This window comes from Balaenoptera borealis (assembly GCF_965194805.1).
Source record: "Balaenoptera borealis genome assembly, chromosome: 1".
NCBI classification, from domain to species: Eukaryota; Metazoa; Chordata; class Mammalia; order Artiodactyla; family Balaenopteridae; genus Balaenoptera; species Balaenoptera borealis.
In genome coordinates, this window is record NC_138860.1 from 174,081,494 (window position 1) to 174,098,789 (window position 17,296).

A 17,296-nucleotide genomic window follows, 5' to 3' on the forward strand; every position below is an offset into this window, starting at 1 on the left:
CACTGGATCCTGCGAACTATGTAACTGGTCCTAGTCAGAGACAGTGTCCACCCTGATCCCCACCATATTTCAAATGATGAAATTTGACTTTCAGGTCCAGCCCTCTTTCCAGGATGACAAATCGTTGCTTTAATCATTGCTTTCCCATCCTGGGCAACGGCAGTTCTTGCAAATCCACTCTAGTTGCCTTTCCTTGGTTCTCCCCAAAGATACCTTTTACCCAACCCGTGAATCCATCCCCCAGCAGCTGTGTTGGCTACTCACAGCTGCCCCATTCTCAGAATGGAAGCCCTAACCTGGTAAGTTACTCTACCCCCTAAACCACTGACTGACTGATACAGGGTACAAGAGGCCAGTTCAACTTGGCAGTGTGGTTTGTGCTCTAGAGCCCTGCTCCTGCGATCTGGCCAAGGCTTGGCTTTGAGACTCTATCCCTGCTCAAGGTTCTTCCTTTCCCCCTTCTGCTTCAATCCTTCTTTTACAGGTTTTTCCTGAAGTCCACACCCTCAAAAAAATTTACCTAATGCCTGTCTCAGGCTCTGCTTCTAAGATGATGGGTTTAACTTCAGAATCTTTCTCAACACAGAGCACCAGATTCTAAAAATAGTAAGTTCTTCCTCTAGGTCTATCACAAATTTATTTTAAGCAAGTCACTCAAGCCTTCTGGTGACAAATAAGATAGTCCCCAAAGGCATTCCAGCCATGCTCCCTTGCCCATCTGCCAAGCCAATCTCAGCAGAGGAATGAGACCGAGAACAGAACTGAACAACATCCAGCTCAAAGGAAAGGCACTTAGAAACACCCTAATCTCCAATTTTATTATAGGACACATTGGGGACAGGGCAGGGAAGTGGCAGAGGGGTGACAAAAGAGGGCAGCTGCGGCCCTCCCCCACCATGAGCCTCAAGGCTCATGGTGGGGGGTCAGGCAGAGGCATCAGGTGAGGATGCAGAAAGCCCAAGCAAGCTTTACCTTTCACGGGGTACGGGTCGCTCATCACGGCGCCGGCCTTCCCAGACCAGCGTGAGGGGAAGACCCTGCTGGGTGGGAAGGCTGAGCCTCTGCTGACACTGGGTGGCTCATGGGACAGGCTACTGCCACCCATGCCTGGAAGCACTGAGACAGGCTCGGGGCCCGCCCTCCCTCCCTGTAAGCGGCATGGAAGCACTGCCTTGCAGAAGGGACACAAAGAACTGGGCTGAGCTTGTTGGCTCACACCTCATTTGCTCTGGAGGACGGAGGGGAATAAGACATTTTGGTTTGAAAGGCTTTCTCACCTCACTGAAAACAGGCAGGGGAGAGAGGGGGTGGGCTGCGGGGTGGCGTGTGTAGTGCAAGACAAAACACTCCAACATCAAGACACAGGCTGAATCTCAACCCTACCACTGAGTGACCTTGGGCAAGTCACTTCACTTTCCTGAGACCCAATTCCTTCATCTGCAAAATGGGAACGATTACTATCCGCCTCACATCTGCTGTGAGGATTAAATGAGGACATGCATGTGATTTTAACAAAGTGCCTTAGGTAGAGAAAGCTCTTGGTAACTGGCCATTATTACGATACTTGATACAACACTGAGAACACGACAGTCTGTGGGGAAGACTCAGTGTGGAAACTCCAGTGGCAGGTGGGAGGGCTGGGAGTGCATCTGAGGAAATGTTTGCCTTCCTTCCTCTTCCAGGTCAGGAGGGAGCCCCCCTGTGGGGTGGCGGAGGGGGCATAAATGAGGGCAGGGATGGGCGGCGGAGGGGGATTTATGAAAGCCCAAGGGCCCCTCATGGGCCTGAGCGGAGGACAAGGATAGAGTAGGGGGTATACTGACCCTCTGAGGACTATTTTTAAACAGTTGGAAGAGGAGAAGGAAGAGAGGGGTGTTTCTTCCCACAGGAGCAACTGCTAAGACATCAAGCTGGATCCACCTAGGCTTTCAGATCCAGCCATCACGGGGCAGCTGCTGGGGGATACCACTGCCCCCTCCTTTCTCCTCAGTGCCGGGGCTATCAAAAATACATATAAACTGTGAGAAAGTTCACATAAAAACACTTGCCCTGCGTGTATAAAAAGAGACTGGCCGTGGTCAGTGGCTCAGGATGTGGACCAAGGCCCTGAGAGTGGCCAAGGAGAGTCAGTGGCCACCCAGCAATGGACAGGCTGGTGGGGCTGCCTGATGGCTGGGACAGTGCCAGTGCTGGGGGACACCGTGTTCTCTGACTGGGTTACACTTCTGTGGAGCTGAGGTCTGAGGGGCAGGAGGTGTTACAGGGACACTGGCTCCAGCCGCCCCGCTGTGGCCTGTGCTGGGGTAGGCGGTAGGGGTGCCATGGCCCTGGGCCTCAGCGGACTCCTTGCCAAGGGCAGAAGCTTACTTCGTGGTAAACCTCCCTAGAGAGCTGGCTTCCAGTGAGTCCTGAAATAGGTTGTGGGGTCCTATCGTTAGGTTGGATTGAGTGGTCTGGGGAGCAGCAGGGGTACAGTACGATTTCCGCTTCTGAAGGAGGGTTCTACCCAGAGCTTCCAGAAGGCTGTCTCCAGCTGAGACTGACTCCACTGGGGACACCAAGCACAGGAGCGCAGCCAGGGCTACGCGAGGAAGAAGGCGCCGGACAAACAGGAGTGCTTCCCCGGCAGCCTGCCCACACCCTCAGGCCAGGGCTTCTTGATGTTTCTTTTGGGAGGGGGTGAAGGTAAGGAGAGAGGGGTGGCCCTGTCTTCCTAGCACCCACTCTTCCCTACTACTTGCCCTGCAAGGGCCGGGACTATGTGCCTGAGTGAGCGAGGTCCAGGGAGATGACCCCGGGCCCTCTTCTGGGGTCCCAAGCAGCTTCCGGAGCCAGGTAGGTAGTAAAAGGTTGATGGTGGCAGCTGGAGCTCGAGGTTCATCCACCTGGTCAGCCGAGGACCCCCTGTCCCCCCTTCACTGAGGCAAAGCTCGGATGGCCGCAGACCCCACGGGCAGCCTGAGAGGTGGAAGGTGAAATGTGCGAGGGCTGCTCTGGCTCCGGGGCAGAGGGGCCTGTCCAGCTCCCCGTCCAGCGGGCTTCTCGCTGCCCAGCAGGCGCACTAGGCCTGGAGGAGGGGCAGGCCGCGCCGGAGGCCCTCCTTCAGGAACTGCATGTAGGTGGCTGTGGACGGGTCTTCAAAGGTGGATGAGAAGCTGAAGACATTGTTCTCGATGTCCTCAGGCTTCACAGAGGTGATGTCCAAGAAGTAGTTGGCGTTGATGTGGTGGACCTGGGAGAAGGGTGGGGTGAGGAGGGCGGGGGCCCAGCCGGGCTCAGTGCCCCCGCAGCCTCAACTGTTCTTGCTGAGGCAGATGGCGGACAGCAGGGGCAACCCGTTCCCCCTCCTCCTCTGCTCACAGGGCCCTCTGACTCCAGGGCTCCACACCTCGCCCACCAGGTGAAACCTAACGCCTTCCGGCATCACCTTTCCCTCCTCTGCCTCTGAGCCCCATGACCTCTCTCCTCTGTTCCCAGAAGCCCTGAACTCCGCACTCACTTCTGTCGAAATGCCCACACGCCTGTGTCCCCATCTGCCTCCCACTCCAGGTAGTGGGCACCTTAAGGGCAGGTGTCCGGTAAACGAACAAACAAATCGAGCGAGCGGGAGAGCACGGGCCACCCGCAGCCCAGGCAGAGTCCTGTCCGCCCAGCTTCGCCAGCCCGGGCCCTGGCTGGGCCGAGTCCACCACAGTGGGCGCCTGTGGACGGGTGCGAGCTGGCTGGCTCTCCCGGGCCTTTCCTCTTCTGAACTCCAGACAGAAGGCCCTTGGTTGGCACCCTCCTCCTCGCCACCAAGCCCTCACTGGACGCCCCCATTCCAGGCCAGCCCCAGCTCTTGCTCCTGCGCTGCTCCCCACCTGCTTCCATCCCTCAGTCCCACACTAACCATCCCCTGGGACTTAAAGGATAAGGGGCAGCTCTGCTCAGAAGAGCAGGTGACGCTGAGGCTCACAGGCGGGCGCCTGTTTTGAAAGTCAGCTGTATTTCTTTTTTTTTTTCTGGCTGCGCTGCACGGCTTGTGGAATCTTAATTCCCCCACCAGGGACTGAACCCAGGCCCACAGCAGTGAAAGCGCCAAGTCTTAACCACTGGACTGCAGGGAATTCCCGGCAGCTATACTTCTTAATTATGCAGCTTTTGCCAAGTCTCTGAACCTTTCTGAGCCTCAGTTTCCTTGTTTGTGAGATCGGCATTCGTGCTCATCTATCCCCAAAGCTCCCGTGAGAACCCAACGCGACGATGTGAGTGCTGTGTAAGGGGCCCTTCGGGAGAGATAGGGTCTTGAAGCCTGGCTCAGCCTGGGGCGTCCCCAGGTCCTCTCTGCCTGTCACGAGGCCTGTCCCTCCCTCCCTTCCATCCCAGGACTGGCCGCAATGGTCTGAGCCTTCTCTTTCAGGTCACGTTCCTGTCCACTCTGCTGCTAGACCATGCCCACTGCTGCCAGGTCCCCAAAGTGCTGCTGAGGTTCCCTTTCTGAGGGAGTGTCCCGACACCTGCACGAGGCAGGCCGAGGGGACATCAGGGGATAACTGAGGCTCGGACTGGCTAAGACACCAGCCAGGAAGTGGTAGAGCCAGACCTGGAGCCTGATGAGGTCTGTAAGCCGTGCCCCTTGTTTGCCGCTTCCCCTGCCCCATGGTGCCTGGCCCGGGGCTGGGGATGAGTGGTGGGGGACCTACCACGGTGCCATTGGGCAGGCAGATCATCATCTCCACGGGGAAGCTGTACTTCTCCAGGTGCAGGCTGGCCAGCTTCTTGTGGGATGGGTTCTCCTGATTGTTCTATGGGGACAGTTGGGCACGCTCCTGACACCTCGGCTCCCAGCACTGTCCCAAGGGCGCCCATGGGGCTCTTCCCGCCCACCTGCCACTCACCTGCAGGTCCTCCAGCTCCTTCACTAGGGACCAGGTGCTGATGAAGCTCTCGTTGAGGAGGGCGAGGATGGGCGAACTTTCCAGGACAGTTTCCCGGAGAGTCCGCCCTGAACCTGTTCCGGGAGAGGCAAGGCCAGGTGGGTGAGGCACCCTGCATGTCTCACTGGGTTTTCTATCAGCTGTAAACCTCATAAACTGTAGAACGGTCAGTGCACCCAGGTGAAATAACAGATTCAAAGAATCTACCACAGAGGAGGTGGGGAATAAATGGCAGCTGTAACTAACATCAATAACATACTGGCATCCTGGGCTGAGACTTGGCTGGGGGCCTACCTGGCCCAGGGGCTTCTAGACAGTGACAGCTTCTTAAATCCACTAAACTCTGTCCCAGGGCCTTTGCACAGACAATTCTTCTACCTAAAACACTTCCCCTGTCACTTGGCAAAATCATCCTCCTCATCCTTCAAAGTCTCAGCTTATATGTCACTTTCTCTAAAGAAGCCTTCCCTGACCCTGCCACCCCGTTACACACTCTCGTGCCACTCTGGACCATGCCTTGTGTAAATTCACCACGCTTGTACTTGTTCATTCACTGTCTGCCTTCTGCACACACTGTGTGCTCCCTGAGGACTGGGGCTGATTCTGACTTCCTCAGTGCAAGATGCCCAACACCTAGCCTATGGCTCGGCACAGGAGGTGCCCAGGATGTTTGTCGATTGGCTGGATGTGGGCAGGGCCATTGTTTGCTCATCTTTGTACCCAGTGTCAGGCACCCAAAGAACTTTGCACCAGCGGGTCTTCGTTGAATTATCTGAATAAGTGAATGCAGCCCAGGCTCTGGCACTACCTTCTCTCACTCGTGTGCAAGTACAGGCACTTTCACATCTGTTTTCACAACTCTGGGAGGTAAGTATGTTACCCTCTTACTGCTGAGAAAACTGAGGCTCAGGGAAGGAGTCACTTGGCCAAGGTCTCCAGGCTGAAAATGGCTGAGCTGGGCTCTTTCTATTGTGTCCAGCAGCTTCCTCTGGGCTTAGCACAGAACCCTGCGAGCCGTCACCCGACACCCTGCCCCATGTCGTCCCTGAGTCCCTCATACTGCGACAGGAGAGTCCCATTGGTCTCAGGGCCTCCTGTACCCGCAAGGTATGAAGTCTGCCCCCCTTTCTCCCCTCAGACTGCAAGGGTCTCCCTCACCTCAGCAGGACTGGTCGTCCAGGGCCCCCCACAGCAGGACTGAGTGCACCAGCTTGTTCTCGGCCTTGGCTTGCTCAAAGGCCTCGGTGAACGGCAGGTAGGTGACCTGGGGCCAAGTCGAGACAGAGAGAAGCTACTGTGTGCCGCCAGGGTCCCATTCAGGGGCTGAGTGTGTGATGTGCATGTAGTGTGTGTCTGTAGTGTATATACGTGTGTGTGTACATATGCATGTATGTTTGCAGTGTGTGTGTTTGTGTGCGTGTGTCTGTGTGTCTGTGTGAAGGGGTGATGCTGAGCCAGGGGGTACCTCCTCCAAGTTCTAAAGGGCAAAGGGGAGGCTCCCTGGCCCAGGCTGGGCCCCACAGGGAGGCAGCCTCAGCAGCAAGCCCTGCATGGCATCCCACGCCCAGTGCCCACCTGCTGCTCCCACAGCTCCGGACCCAGCCCCAGGGATCCCAGCCCCGCCCCTTACCCCCGTCTGGCCTCACCTTCTTGAAGGGGTACATGGCCACCTCCAGGCGCCGGGCGGCCTCCTCCCAGCTCAGCTCCTGCTGCCACGTGATCTCCTCAAACACAAACTGGAGGGGCTCCCCCGAGGGCAGGCGGCTGTCGATCATGTTGCCATCCTCGTCCAGGATCACAGAGGGCACTGAGGGGCCCGTGGCCTCCAGCTCCATCTGGGCCGGAGGTCAGTGAGGGATGGTCACTGAGGGACGTCTCAGCGAGGGGCCCGAGTCCTCCAGGGGCCCCGAGAGACCCTCAAAGATTTGCAGAGGTGCACCTCTGCAGATCTGCCCCTCATTGCAGAGGAGGGGAGACAGGCCCAGGGAAGGGCAGGGCCTGGTCAGGGCTGTGCAGTGAGTGCAGGACAGAGCCAGCGTCCAGCCAGTGTGACGCCATCTGCGGGCCCATGGCAGACGCTGGCTAGGAAGAACGGGTGGCTTCCTAGGGTCCTGCTTTGGGGACAGCGGCTTCAGCCTGCAGGAGCTCCGTCCTTCACTGCCCCCAGGCTCCTAGCCAGCTGGGCCTCCTTGCAGCCAGGCTGAGAGGCCCTGTGGCGGGGCCCTGTGGCGGGGCCTTGCGGCCGAGCCCCGCCTACCTACCTGGGTAGGGACCACCCTACCCAGGTGCGCTCACCTGGGGTATGTAGCCGATGTCCACCTCCATGTTGCTGCTCTCGCTGGCCCCGTACAGCCACTCCATGTCCACATTCAGAGACCTGGGGACAGGTGAGAGGGTGGCCAGGGCAGAACACCACCGCCATCAAGGCCCATTAACCAGACGTCAGACTTTATCTCACTGAAAGCATGCAGCTGACCCTATTTTATAGATGAGGATGCTGAGACTTGGCAGGGTGGACCCAAGGTCTCAGAGCCACTAGAGTTCTGACGGCAGAGCCTGGGCCCTTTCCTCTCCCCAGGCTGCCTCTTTGGAAGGCACTGCGACCATGCCACCCTCCACTGGCCCAGTCCTTTACAGTTCATGAAGGGCTTCCATACCCATGGCTCACGCACTGTCCACGATCCATGACTCTTTCACACAGCGCTCATCAGTGCCTCCCCCCGCGGGAAGTCTGGCCTGAGCATGTGCAACCTGCAGATCCGCCACATGGGGGAGCCCCAGGACAGACAACCAACCACCTTGGGCAGGTGAGGCAGTCAGGGTGAGCTGGGTGCCCTCAGAGCCGGTCGGCGGTCCCGTGGTCTAGGCCTGAGACACAGGCCCAGGAGCAGTTGCCCCCTCCTTCTGTTTCATTCAGTCCAGGACCCCACTTCCAACCCTGGGCTGAGCCCCTGCAGCACAAGGGCTTGCCTGAGGAGCGAGGAAGGAGGAGGACAGCTCGTCCTTCCTCCTCATTTTCCCCGTGGCCCAGGATGCTCCCTCCCTCGGGGGACTGAGAGGAAACCGCTCCTGGTCCTGGGGGCAACTTTCTCTTCCCAGGCTGTCCCAATGACCCCCTCACTCCTGCCCAGGAGCCAGCCTCCCATCTAGCAGATGAGGAAACTGAGGCCTGGAGGGGTCCAGGGCCTTGCCCACAGCCACGGAGCCCAAGGGTGCCACGGCTGAGACTTCGCTCTGGGCCCCTCATCTCTCAGCCCAGGTCTTGTCCCTGCACAGAGTCACTCAGGCTCACTAAGCGGCTGCGTGCTATCACGGGCCCAGGTGGGCATGGGGCCAGAGGCAGGCCAGAGAGCAGGTGGGGTAGGCGTGGCCCTGGGGGTTCAGTTGCCGATGGGGAGGGGCCGTGCTGGGGCTGGGGGTCAGGAATCTGGAAAGACTTTCTGCGTCCCTTTCCTCCCTGACAAGAGGCTGTCCCTGAGCAGGTCAGGCAGGCAAGCAGGCAGGTGACTGGCATTGAGCCCTCCCAGAAGCCACCCCCTGGCCCCCCAGGGTCTGTGGTAGCAACTGCAGGCGTGGAGGGCCTGCTTCTTAGGCCTTTGTATGTGCCCTTCCCTCTGCCTGGCTAAACTCTCCTCAGCCCCCAGGTCGCTGCACAGACGTCCCTTCCTTTGGGAGGCCTTCCTGGACCCTGACCAGCCGGGTCCCTCCCCACCTGCTGGCCTTCGCCTAGGATGGCATGAGCAGGCTGTGGTTACGGGTCTGTTGGAGGTCTGTCAGCAGTACGGTGCGGGGGGCGGGGGGGCAGTTCCATCTTCAGGGAGAGGCTGTTGGCCGTTGCGCTGGGTCCCAGCACAGAGCTGGCAGGCCAGGCCCACACAGCGCCTGGGACACACCTATCAGATGATGGAATGACCTCCCTCAGCCCACCTCAAGCTACCTCCTCCTGGGTCAGCTCTAGGCCCCTCCCAAGAGAAGTAGCTCTGGGGAGAGACTGAGGGGGCCTCCGGGCCCCTGTATCTGAGCTCCTGGAGCTGGTGAGGGGCAAATGGGAGCAGGATGCCGGGGCCGGGGCCAAGGCTCTCACCTGTGGTTGGGCACGAAGAGCCGGAAGTCACGGACGTGGGTGGCGTCTTTGGAGAGGATGATGTGGCCCGTGAACTGGCCGGGTGAGAACCAGAAGGGGAAGTCGGGCGGCTCGCTGAGCTGGAACTCGGCGTGGATGCTGGAGGGAAAGGGTCCGGCTGGGAGCAGGTTCCCTGTTGAGCAGAGCCTGCCCACCTCCCCTCTCACTTCTGCCCCAAAGCCTGGAACCCTTGGCCAGACTGTGTGTGGGGCAGAGGGCTGGGCGGGGGAGGAAGAAGTGTGTGGGGCAGGGAGAAGGGACGCCCTCCAAGCGCTGCCCATCCTTCAGGGCCCAGTTCAGGTGCTGCCTTCCCCGGAAGCCTTGCCCGAGCCTCCTCTGAGCCCTCCACGGTGTGTGTGACCTGGTGTCACAGCTCTTACGCACCCCCTTTTGTGTGGATGACAATCACGGCCAACAGCCCCATGCTAAGCACATTCAACACCTTTTCTCTTCCTCCTGGAGGAAGTCACCACCGCCCTGATGCACAATGAGGAAAGTGAGGCTCAGAGAGCCAAAGCTGCTTGCCCGGGACCACAGGCTGGTAAGTGGTGGAGCTGGGGGCTTTGAGTCAGGCCCCGCCTCCTGGTGCTCAACCCATCTGTGCTTCCCTGGAGTCCCAGGCCCTGGTGGGAGGCAAGGATGGGGCTGCCAGGACCCCTCACCGGAACATCACGGTGTAGTAGAAGTCGCTGGTGGCGGTCAGGCAGGCGACGGCCCCCTGAGGGGCAAAGCGGGTCTTCACGAAGGGCCGAGGGTGGAACATGCTCAGGAGCCGGTGGATGATGACCTGGGGGGAGGGCAGTGGGACCTGGGCTGGCTTGCTGGGCCCAGCTCCCCTGGGTGAGGGTCAGCTCTGGACCTGGGGCCCAGGTGGGGGTGGGGCCAGAGGCAGGCCAGAGAGCAGGTGGGGTAGGCGTGGCCCTGGGGGTCCAGTTGCCGATGGGGAGGGGCCGTGCTGGGGCTGGGGGGCAGGGCCCTGGGGCTTGCCGTGGGCTACCCTTACCTCCTTGCCCTTGGGGGGTGGTGGGTAGAAGCGGTTGTTGGACAGATATCCAGTGAAGACGTTCAGCTCACTGGGGATGATCCACCAGGGCTCGCCCAGCTCCGCGTGGCCCCGAGGGGGAAGGAAGGGCCGGAAGTGGCGGGCGGCAAACACCGCGCTTGGCGAGGCTGCGGTCGTCCAGTTGCGGAGGCCGGACAGGGCCAGGCGGGAGACCTGGGGCAGAGGAAAGTCGAAGCTCTGGGGCACTGAGAACGTCCCAGGTGTGTGCGGAGGTCTCCTCGAGCCCTGAGCCAACCCACAAGCCCAGGAAGCAGAGGGACCCGGGAGGCTCCTGCCTGCTCACGGCCACGAGCCTGGCACTCTCCTGCCAGAGCTGAGGCTCATCTCACTTTCCCCGGCCCCTTGCCCAGAGAAGTGGTGCCCCTGTGGCCCCTCGGGTCCAGCCCAGGCTGGAACAGCTCGCTCGAGGGCAGGGGAGCAGAGGCAGCTGGAGGGGCCACCCAGGACTGGAACGGGGGGCTCTGTGAGGGGGGTTCTCATGGCCTCTTCCCTCCCTCTCCAAGCCCAGGTCCCGGGCCTCACACAGGCCTGCCTGCCTCTTGTACATAAGCCAGCAGACCAATCCCGGGTGCCCCACCCTGCCCTGGGCTTCCTCTCCCCGTCCACCGGCCTTGCTTTCTGCAGAGCCTGGGCCACGCTGGCTGCGCATCCCTGGCAAAGGCCTTCCCTGAGCCATTTCCTCAACAGTAACCCACCCCACTGCTGTCTGATGAGCTGAAGGGCGGGACAGAATGAGGGTCAGACGCTCTGCAGGCCTCTCTGCACATCTGCCTGGAGCAGAGGCGGGACCTTGGAGCATGCAGGTCCCCTGGTCAAAGCTCCACCTTCCGTAGCTCCTCCCTGCCCTTCTGGGCCACCATCAGTGGCCACCAGGACAGTGAGTGCCTGGCCCCCCTCAGGGTGCTCAGCCACCAGGGAGCTGCCCCACCTTCGACCTCCCTGGTGATGGGACCCGGGCTCAGTGGGAAGCTGAGGTGGGAGGAGAGGGCTTTCACAGGCAAGTTCTCAAAGCGGGGCTGGCTTGCAGGGCCAGGCAGAGCCTGCCCGTCTGCTGGGTCCTGCTCACAGGCTGGCGAGCTCTTAGCGGAGCGGCCCGCGAAAGGGGGCTGAGCTAGGGACGCAGGGCTGCGGTGCTGCTCCGGACCCATCTCCCCTGTAAGTGCAGGTGGGCCCCCTGCACCTGCCCCACCCTGTTCTCTCTGCCCTGTAGGAGGGACTCATCTGCTCAGACATCACTTCAGTCCATCAATGCCAGACCTTTCTCCACCCAGATCTTACTGGACTCTCCCCCTGGACATCTCTCAGGGAACTCAACTTCAACAGTCCAAACTGACCTCATACCCTCCCTACCAGACCTGCTTCCCTCCTCCAACCCCCATCGGGCAATGGGCCCCCATGCACCTGGCCACCAGCCAGAAGCCTGAGTCACCTCAACTGCCCCCCCTCCCTTTCCATTAGTAGCCACACCCTGCCTTTCTCCCTTTCCCAGCATCCCCCGGGCTGCCTTTCCTCTCCATCACCATGGCCTCCCCCCACCTGTCTCCCCCTCCCTCCTGGGAACTGGTCTTCTTGCCTCCCTTTTCTCCCCAGCTGCCAGTTTGGAGAGCCTAGATCTGATGAGAGAATTCTCCTCTTTCAAAATCTGCTATGGTATTTTGCTGCTGCAGAACAAAGGCCAAAGTTAGGCAGCTGAGGCCCTTTGCCATCTGGCAACTTCTCTTCCAGTCCCACTGACCAGGATGCCCCTGCGTGTGTCCCCCATGCCCTGGGTCCAGCCACCCCCTCTCTCTGCCCTCAGTGGCCTGCCTGGCATCTCCTGCTGAAATGACAGTTCAGCTGAGCTGTAAAAGCTGAGTAGCTGTGAGTGAGGCAAAGAGAAAAGGTTGTTCCTGGCTGAGGGACCAGCATATGACAAGGCTCTCAGCTGGAAGAAAGCCCGGACATCTGGAGTAGTGGAAAGCTGAGAGGAGAGCACAGGGGAGACAGTGGGAAAGGCGGGCAGGGCCTGGGGATGCCTAGGTCCTGGGAGGGATTGAGACCCTGTCCACAGGGCCTCCGGTCCTAACCACAGGGCTGGTTAGGATGGCACTTGTCAGGGTCATCCCCACCCTACAGCCGTTGCCAGGGGCTGAACCTCAGGTCCGGTCATCGGAGCTCAACAGAGCACCTGTCAGGCTCCAGGCACTGTGCTAGGGGCCTGGGGAGGCACAAATGTGAGAGTCACCGGCCTTGCCCTGAGGAAACTCACAGCCTGGGGGGAAAGACTGACTTGCAGAAAGTAATGATTACAAGCGAGGCGGCTGCATCAGCACGGTCTCTAGTGCACTTGCTGTTTCCTCCAGCCGGATCCTTTTCCTACCCCTACTAACAGTGGGCTGAGCCCTCGTCCCCTGCAGTCATTGTCAAATGTCATTCCCTCCAGGAAGCCATCCAGACCCCCACTCTGGGTCAGAGGCTCATGCTTATCCCTCCTACCTCCCCTAACAGACTGTGTGCCCGGACAGCAGGGACAGCGTCGCACCCACTTCTGGACCCCCAGGGCCTGGCGCACTGGGTGCACAGAGGGTGCTGATGAAAGAAGGAAGGAAAGACAGAAAGAAGGGAAGGTGAGCAGACCACAGACCCATTCTCAGGAGGTGAGTGCACACAGATGGTCCCTCTGTCTCTGGTCCCGCCTGTGGGGGACCCCCTGCCACTCCTGCCCCAACTTACCCCTAGGAACCCATCTTTGCTCTTGGTCATGGACTCTGGCAGCAGAGGCTGGAATCGGGCTTCTATGGTGAGTGTCTCCTCGCTGGGGTCAGGGGGCAGATCCTCCTCCTCATAGCTGGCCGAAGGAGTTGACCCTGTGAGATACAGGTCGCTGGAGAGGGGTCCTGCCTTAGATGGCAGGGCCTCACTTCTCTTAGGATGTCCACATTGGCCAGTGATTAAGGGAGCCAGGCCTGGCAGGGATGGGGGTGGGGGTGGGGCTGTAACAGGTAACAAGCAACAAAGTAACAATATAGATCACATCGTTTATCAAACATATACAAATTGTATGTATATGATATATAATGTGTACATATGATGTATACCACATGGTATATCACACATATACGTTTTCTCCAATGTATATCACATTTTAGTTTCACAGTAACCCTGTGAAGGCAGTATTATCAATTCCATTTTACAAATGAGAAATTGGGGGCTCAGAGAGGTGAAGTCACTTCCCCAAGGACACACAGCTAGGTAGTGTGTGAATCAGGATTCAAACCCAGGTCTGTTTTACTCTAAACCTACGATCAACCACAACCCTCTTCCAGGGGCATTAAGATCTCAAAAGTTTCCTCAAAGGCTTAGGAACCAGACGACCTGGGTTCAAATCCTAGCCCCACTCCTCAACAGGTTGTGTGATGGTTGGCCCAGTGGCTTGTTATGAGGATTAAATGAGATAATCCAGACCTGGTACAGAGTAAACCCGTAATAAATGTCAGCTGTATTGCTATTACCGGTGGTTTCATGGTTGGGGATCCACGGGGCTAGGGCTCAAACCTAATTTCTGACTCTAATGTGTGCTCTTTCCACCAGGCCAGGCTGGCTGCAGAAAGGCCATTCTCACTCCCCTTTCCCTGAGCCCAGCTCCGGGGTGAGGCTGGCTCCATTTCCTGGACAATTTGGGGCAAATCACTCATCCTCTCCAGTTTTCCCACATGAGAGATGGAGCCCATGCTACTGTGCCTGTCCCGTCATGAGGTCTCATGGAGAAGCAAAGGCTGCTCAGAGAGGTCAGGGGACGTGGAATCAGGTCATCTTTGGTGTCACAGAAAGAGCACTGGTCCAGAAGTGAGGACACCTGCTTCTTCCTGTTTCCTGGGTGGCCCGTTTCCCCATCATTACGAGGGGCTGGACTGGCTAGTGGCTGAACTTGATTCGTCAGATCTCTTCCTGCTCAGAGACCTGCCAAGTCTGTAGTCTTTCAAGGGTGGAGGGAGTCACGATGAAGGCTTAAGGGAGGCATGACGGCTACTGCAGAAGGGGTGACTAACAGCAGGGTGGGGTCCCACGACACAGATAACGGAATGAAGCACGGGTGGGTCCTGTTACGACTGCTCTCTTGCTGGTAGAGACCACATCTGGCATTTGTTGACAGACGGACTGACAGACTGAATGGGTGCATTAAAATGGGTGCATTCTTAACCAGGAATCATCAGAATCACCAGGATGCCTTTTTAAACTACCGATGCCCAGAACCCCCCTCAGACCTACTGAGTCAGAGTTTTCAGGGGCTAGAATCTGGAAAATGTGCTCCCGATTAATGCTCCCCAGTGGCTCCTGATGCAAATCCCTGTTCTAAAGAATCATGGTTACTTCTGCATTTGTAAGTCAAGGCAACAAAATTTCAAAACAGCAATCTGGAAACCTCAGAGGAAGGGAACAATGGGAATGTGCAGCGTTACTGGTTGGCTTGCTTATCCAATTACTTAACTGTTATCATAGATAATTATGAATAATAATACCCAGCATTTTATGGCTCTTTGGTTTTTTAATAAAAAGTTTTATTTCCTGACTTACAAGTAAAATTTGCTCACTACTGACAACTTGTAAAACTTTTAAGGTATAAAGCAGAAAATTAAACACACATAACTGTACCAACTAGAGAGGACTGTTTGCCTCTACTTCCTGCTTAGATTTGGTGTTTTTCTGGTTTTGTTTTGTTTTTTGTTCTCCCAAAAACTTGGTCCAGTTTTGCACTCACAGTGGCCTAGGAGGTAATTGAGGGACTCTTTTCCCCTGATGGAGAAAAAGATTTGTGTGAAAAAATTAAAAGCAGCCCCAAGCCCAGCAAGCTTGGCCAACATGTCATTATGAGGGAACTCTTGCTCTCTGGCCATAAAAAAGGACAAGGAGGTGGCTGTGTGGCTGCTCGGAGAAGTGTGTGCAAAATAAGAAGTCAAAGCAAATCCACACAGGGCTGACCTGTGTATCTGCCCATCTGCTTTCATGACAGTACTGACTGCCCCTGGGAGGCACTGACACATCCGCTCCAGCAAATTAGCATTATTCATCTGACCCTCCTCCTCTGGCAGTGACCAAAGGCCACCGGGTCAGCACGTGGCTGACCTACCTGACCCATCCTGAGACACAGAAAGCCCATCACGGTCCTTTGGTGCTTACCGGCCTGAGAGCAGCTGGTGTCTCTTTCTAGTCTTTCCCATCTATTGACCTACTTACACCAGGCAATTTGGGTAACAAGTAAATGCCCAAGATCATAAGTTCAAGAAACGTCACAAGATATGGACACAGAGGTTAGGGTGGTGATGGAGCAGTGAGAGAGGCATTTTATAATTCATTAGAATGCTTCAGCCCCTCATCTTTACAATAAAAATCACTGATTACAACCAGGCAAAAACGGGTAACAAGGTGGGATAGGAATCTGACAGCTCCCGAGCAGAGTTTAATATTTAGCAGTAATGGTAATAGCTCCTGTCTACTGACTATCTACTGCATGGTGGGCACTTTGCAGACATTTTTCTCTAAGCTTCAAATGAGCTGGTGCAGGACCTGAAGACAGGAGGCCCCTAATCCTGGCTCTGCACCTTTCCAGCCTGGGCAAGCTGGAGAGCCTTCCTGCGCCTCCGTCTCCTAAACTATACACAAGAGGATCAGGACAGGTCCAGCTCACAGGCACTGTGAAGATTAAAGAGATGACTCACAGGAGGTGCTTAAAGTGATGTCTGGTCCTGAGAAGGTGGTCAGGGAATGTTAACTAGTTTTAGTCACAAGTGAGGAGAACAGGCTTGGGTGTGCGAGTATGTGTGGGTGCCCGTGTTGAAGCAGCTTGCCCAAACCACCAGCCGGAAAATGTCAGAGCTGGGAGGACCCCAGGGCTGCCAGGACGCACCGTCCTCCCCCTACTCCAGGCAGCCCTTCTGTTCACAGCAGACACAGAAGACACAGAGCAAGAAGTAGAGGGCGGTGCCCCGGCTCCCTCCTGCCTAGTCCCCAGCCTCTCCCGGTACCTGTCAGCTTCTCAGCAATGGGCTTGAACTCCTCGGGGCTGAGGTACGTGTCCCCGTCAGTGTCCAGAGAGGAAAAGAGGAAGAGGCCTTCTGTCCCCAGGGCTTTCAGCGCCGAGTCCTGCTCGGGAGGAGGTGGCTGGGCTGAGCAGCTGTGCACCCAACTGGCATCCCAAATGGGTGGAGGGAGCTGCTTCCGCCACATCTTCCTGGGTTCTCTCAGCCCATCTCCCAGCCCATCTGTCCAAATGCCACCTCTGCACGCCCCAGAGCCCCAGTCCCCCTTCCCATCCCTCCTGGTCCCTGCTTCACTCTGAGCCTTCATCCACTGTCCACTCTCTAAGTGCTCCCTTTCTATCTGGGCCCATCCCACCCATCTCGTGTCACCCTCTTGGTCCACCCATTGTCCTCTCCGGTCTCCCCTCCCCACTGTCCCAGCGCTCCCGGCCCGTCCAGATGCTCGGGTCCCACCTTTGCTCTCTGCTTTGTCTGCACTGTCCTAGTCACCCATCTGCACTGTCCCCCTGCAGCCTGTCCCAGCTCCTGCCTCACACTGGGCCAGTCCTCTCACCTCCCCCATCAGTCCTTCCAAGTCTGCCCGACCCCTGGAGCCTCGTCCTATCCCTTCCCTGCCGCCCTCCCGGCCTTCCGGCCCCCACCCGCCCCTCGGAGCCCGGTCCCTCCGCGAGCCCCACCGCTGCTCGGGCCCACCCGAGTCTCCCGGCCGCCGCGCCCTCCCCGCCGGCTCGGACCTGCCGCGCGGCCGCCTGGGCCTCGGCGTGGCGAGCGAAGGCCCGGGCGGCGGCGGCCGCGGCGGCGGCGGCGAGGAGCGCTCCGAGCAGCGCCAGGGCGCGGGCGCGGGCGCGGCGCGGCGGGGACGCGGGCGGCGCGGCGGGGCCGGGGCTGGACGGCTCGCGCTCGCCCGGCCGAGCCCGGCCCATGGCGGCGGCTCGCGGCGGCTCCGGACGGGCGGCAGGGGACGCTGACCCGCGGCAGCGCGGGCGCGGGCGCGGGCGCGGGCGGGGCCGGGGGCGGGCCTGGGCGCCGGGCGGGGCGGGCTGGGGCGCGGGGTCCGGCGCACAGCGGGTTCAGTGGGCGCAGGAGTCCGTGAGGGGGCGCCGGGGCTCCTGCTCCACAGGCCCCTTCCTGCCAGTCGGTGCCTCCTTCTTGTACTTGGTCTCCCAAAACGAAACCG

At 58.6% G+C, this 17,296-nt stretch overlaps 1 protein-coding gene across 3 annotated transcripts; it reads right to left on the reverse strand.

Moving 5' to 3' along the window:
* Positions 1-777: 777 nt before the first annotated feature.
* SELENON (selenoprotein N) lies at positions 778-17,058 on the reverse strand. Of its 3 annotated transcripts, none has more exons than XM_082366728.1 (12): positions 16,854-17,058; positions 16,105-16,222; positions 12,815-12,948; positions 10,043-10,255; positions 9,702-9,826; positions 9,001-9,138; positions 7,212-7,293; positions 6,563-6,751; positions 6,075-6,180; positions 4,878-4,990; positions 4,683-4,784; positions 778-3,232 (listed from the first exon to the last, which is right to left on the reverse strand). In XM_082366728.1, the coding sequence occupies exons 1-12, from the start codon at positions 17,040-17,042 to the stop codon at positions 3,062-3,064; spliced, it is 1,680 nt and encodes a 559-aa protein (XP_082222854.1). In that variant the 5' UTR covers positions 17,043-17,058; the 3' UTR covers positions 778-3,061. The 3 variants fall into 3 exon arrangements, with proteins under 3 accessions (XP_082222854.1, XP_082222855.1, XP_082222853.1); XM_082366729.1 differs by lacking the exon at positions 16,854-17,058 and adding an exon at positions 16,673-16,696; XM_082366727.1 differs by lacking the exon at positions 16,854-17,058 and having other exon boundaries at positions 16,105-16,640.
* Positions 17,059-17,296: the final 238 nt, after the last annotated feature.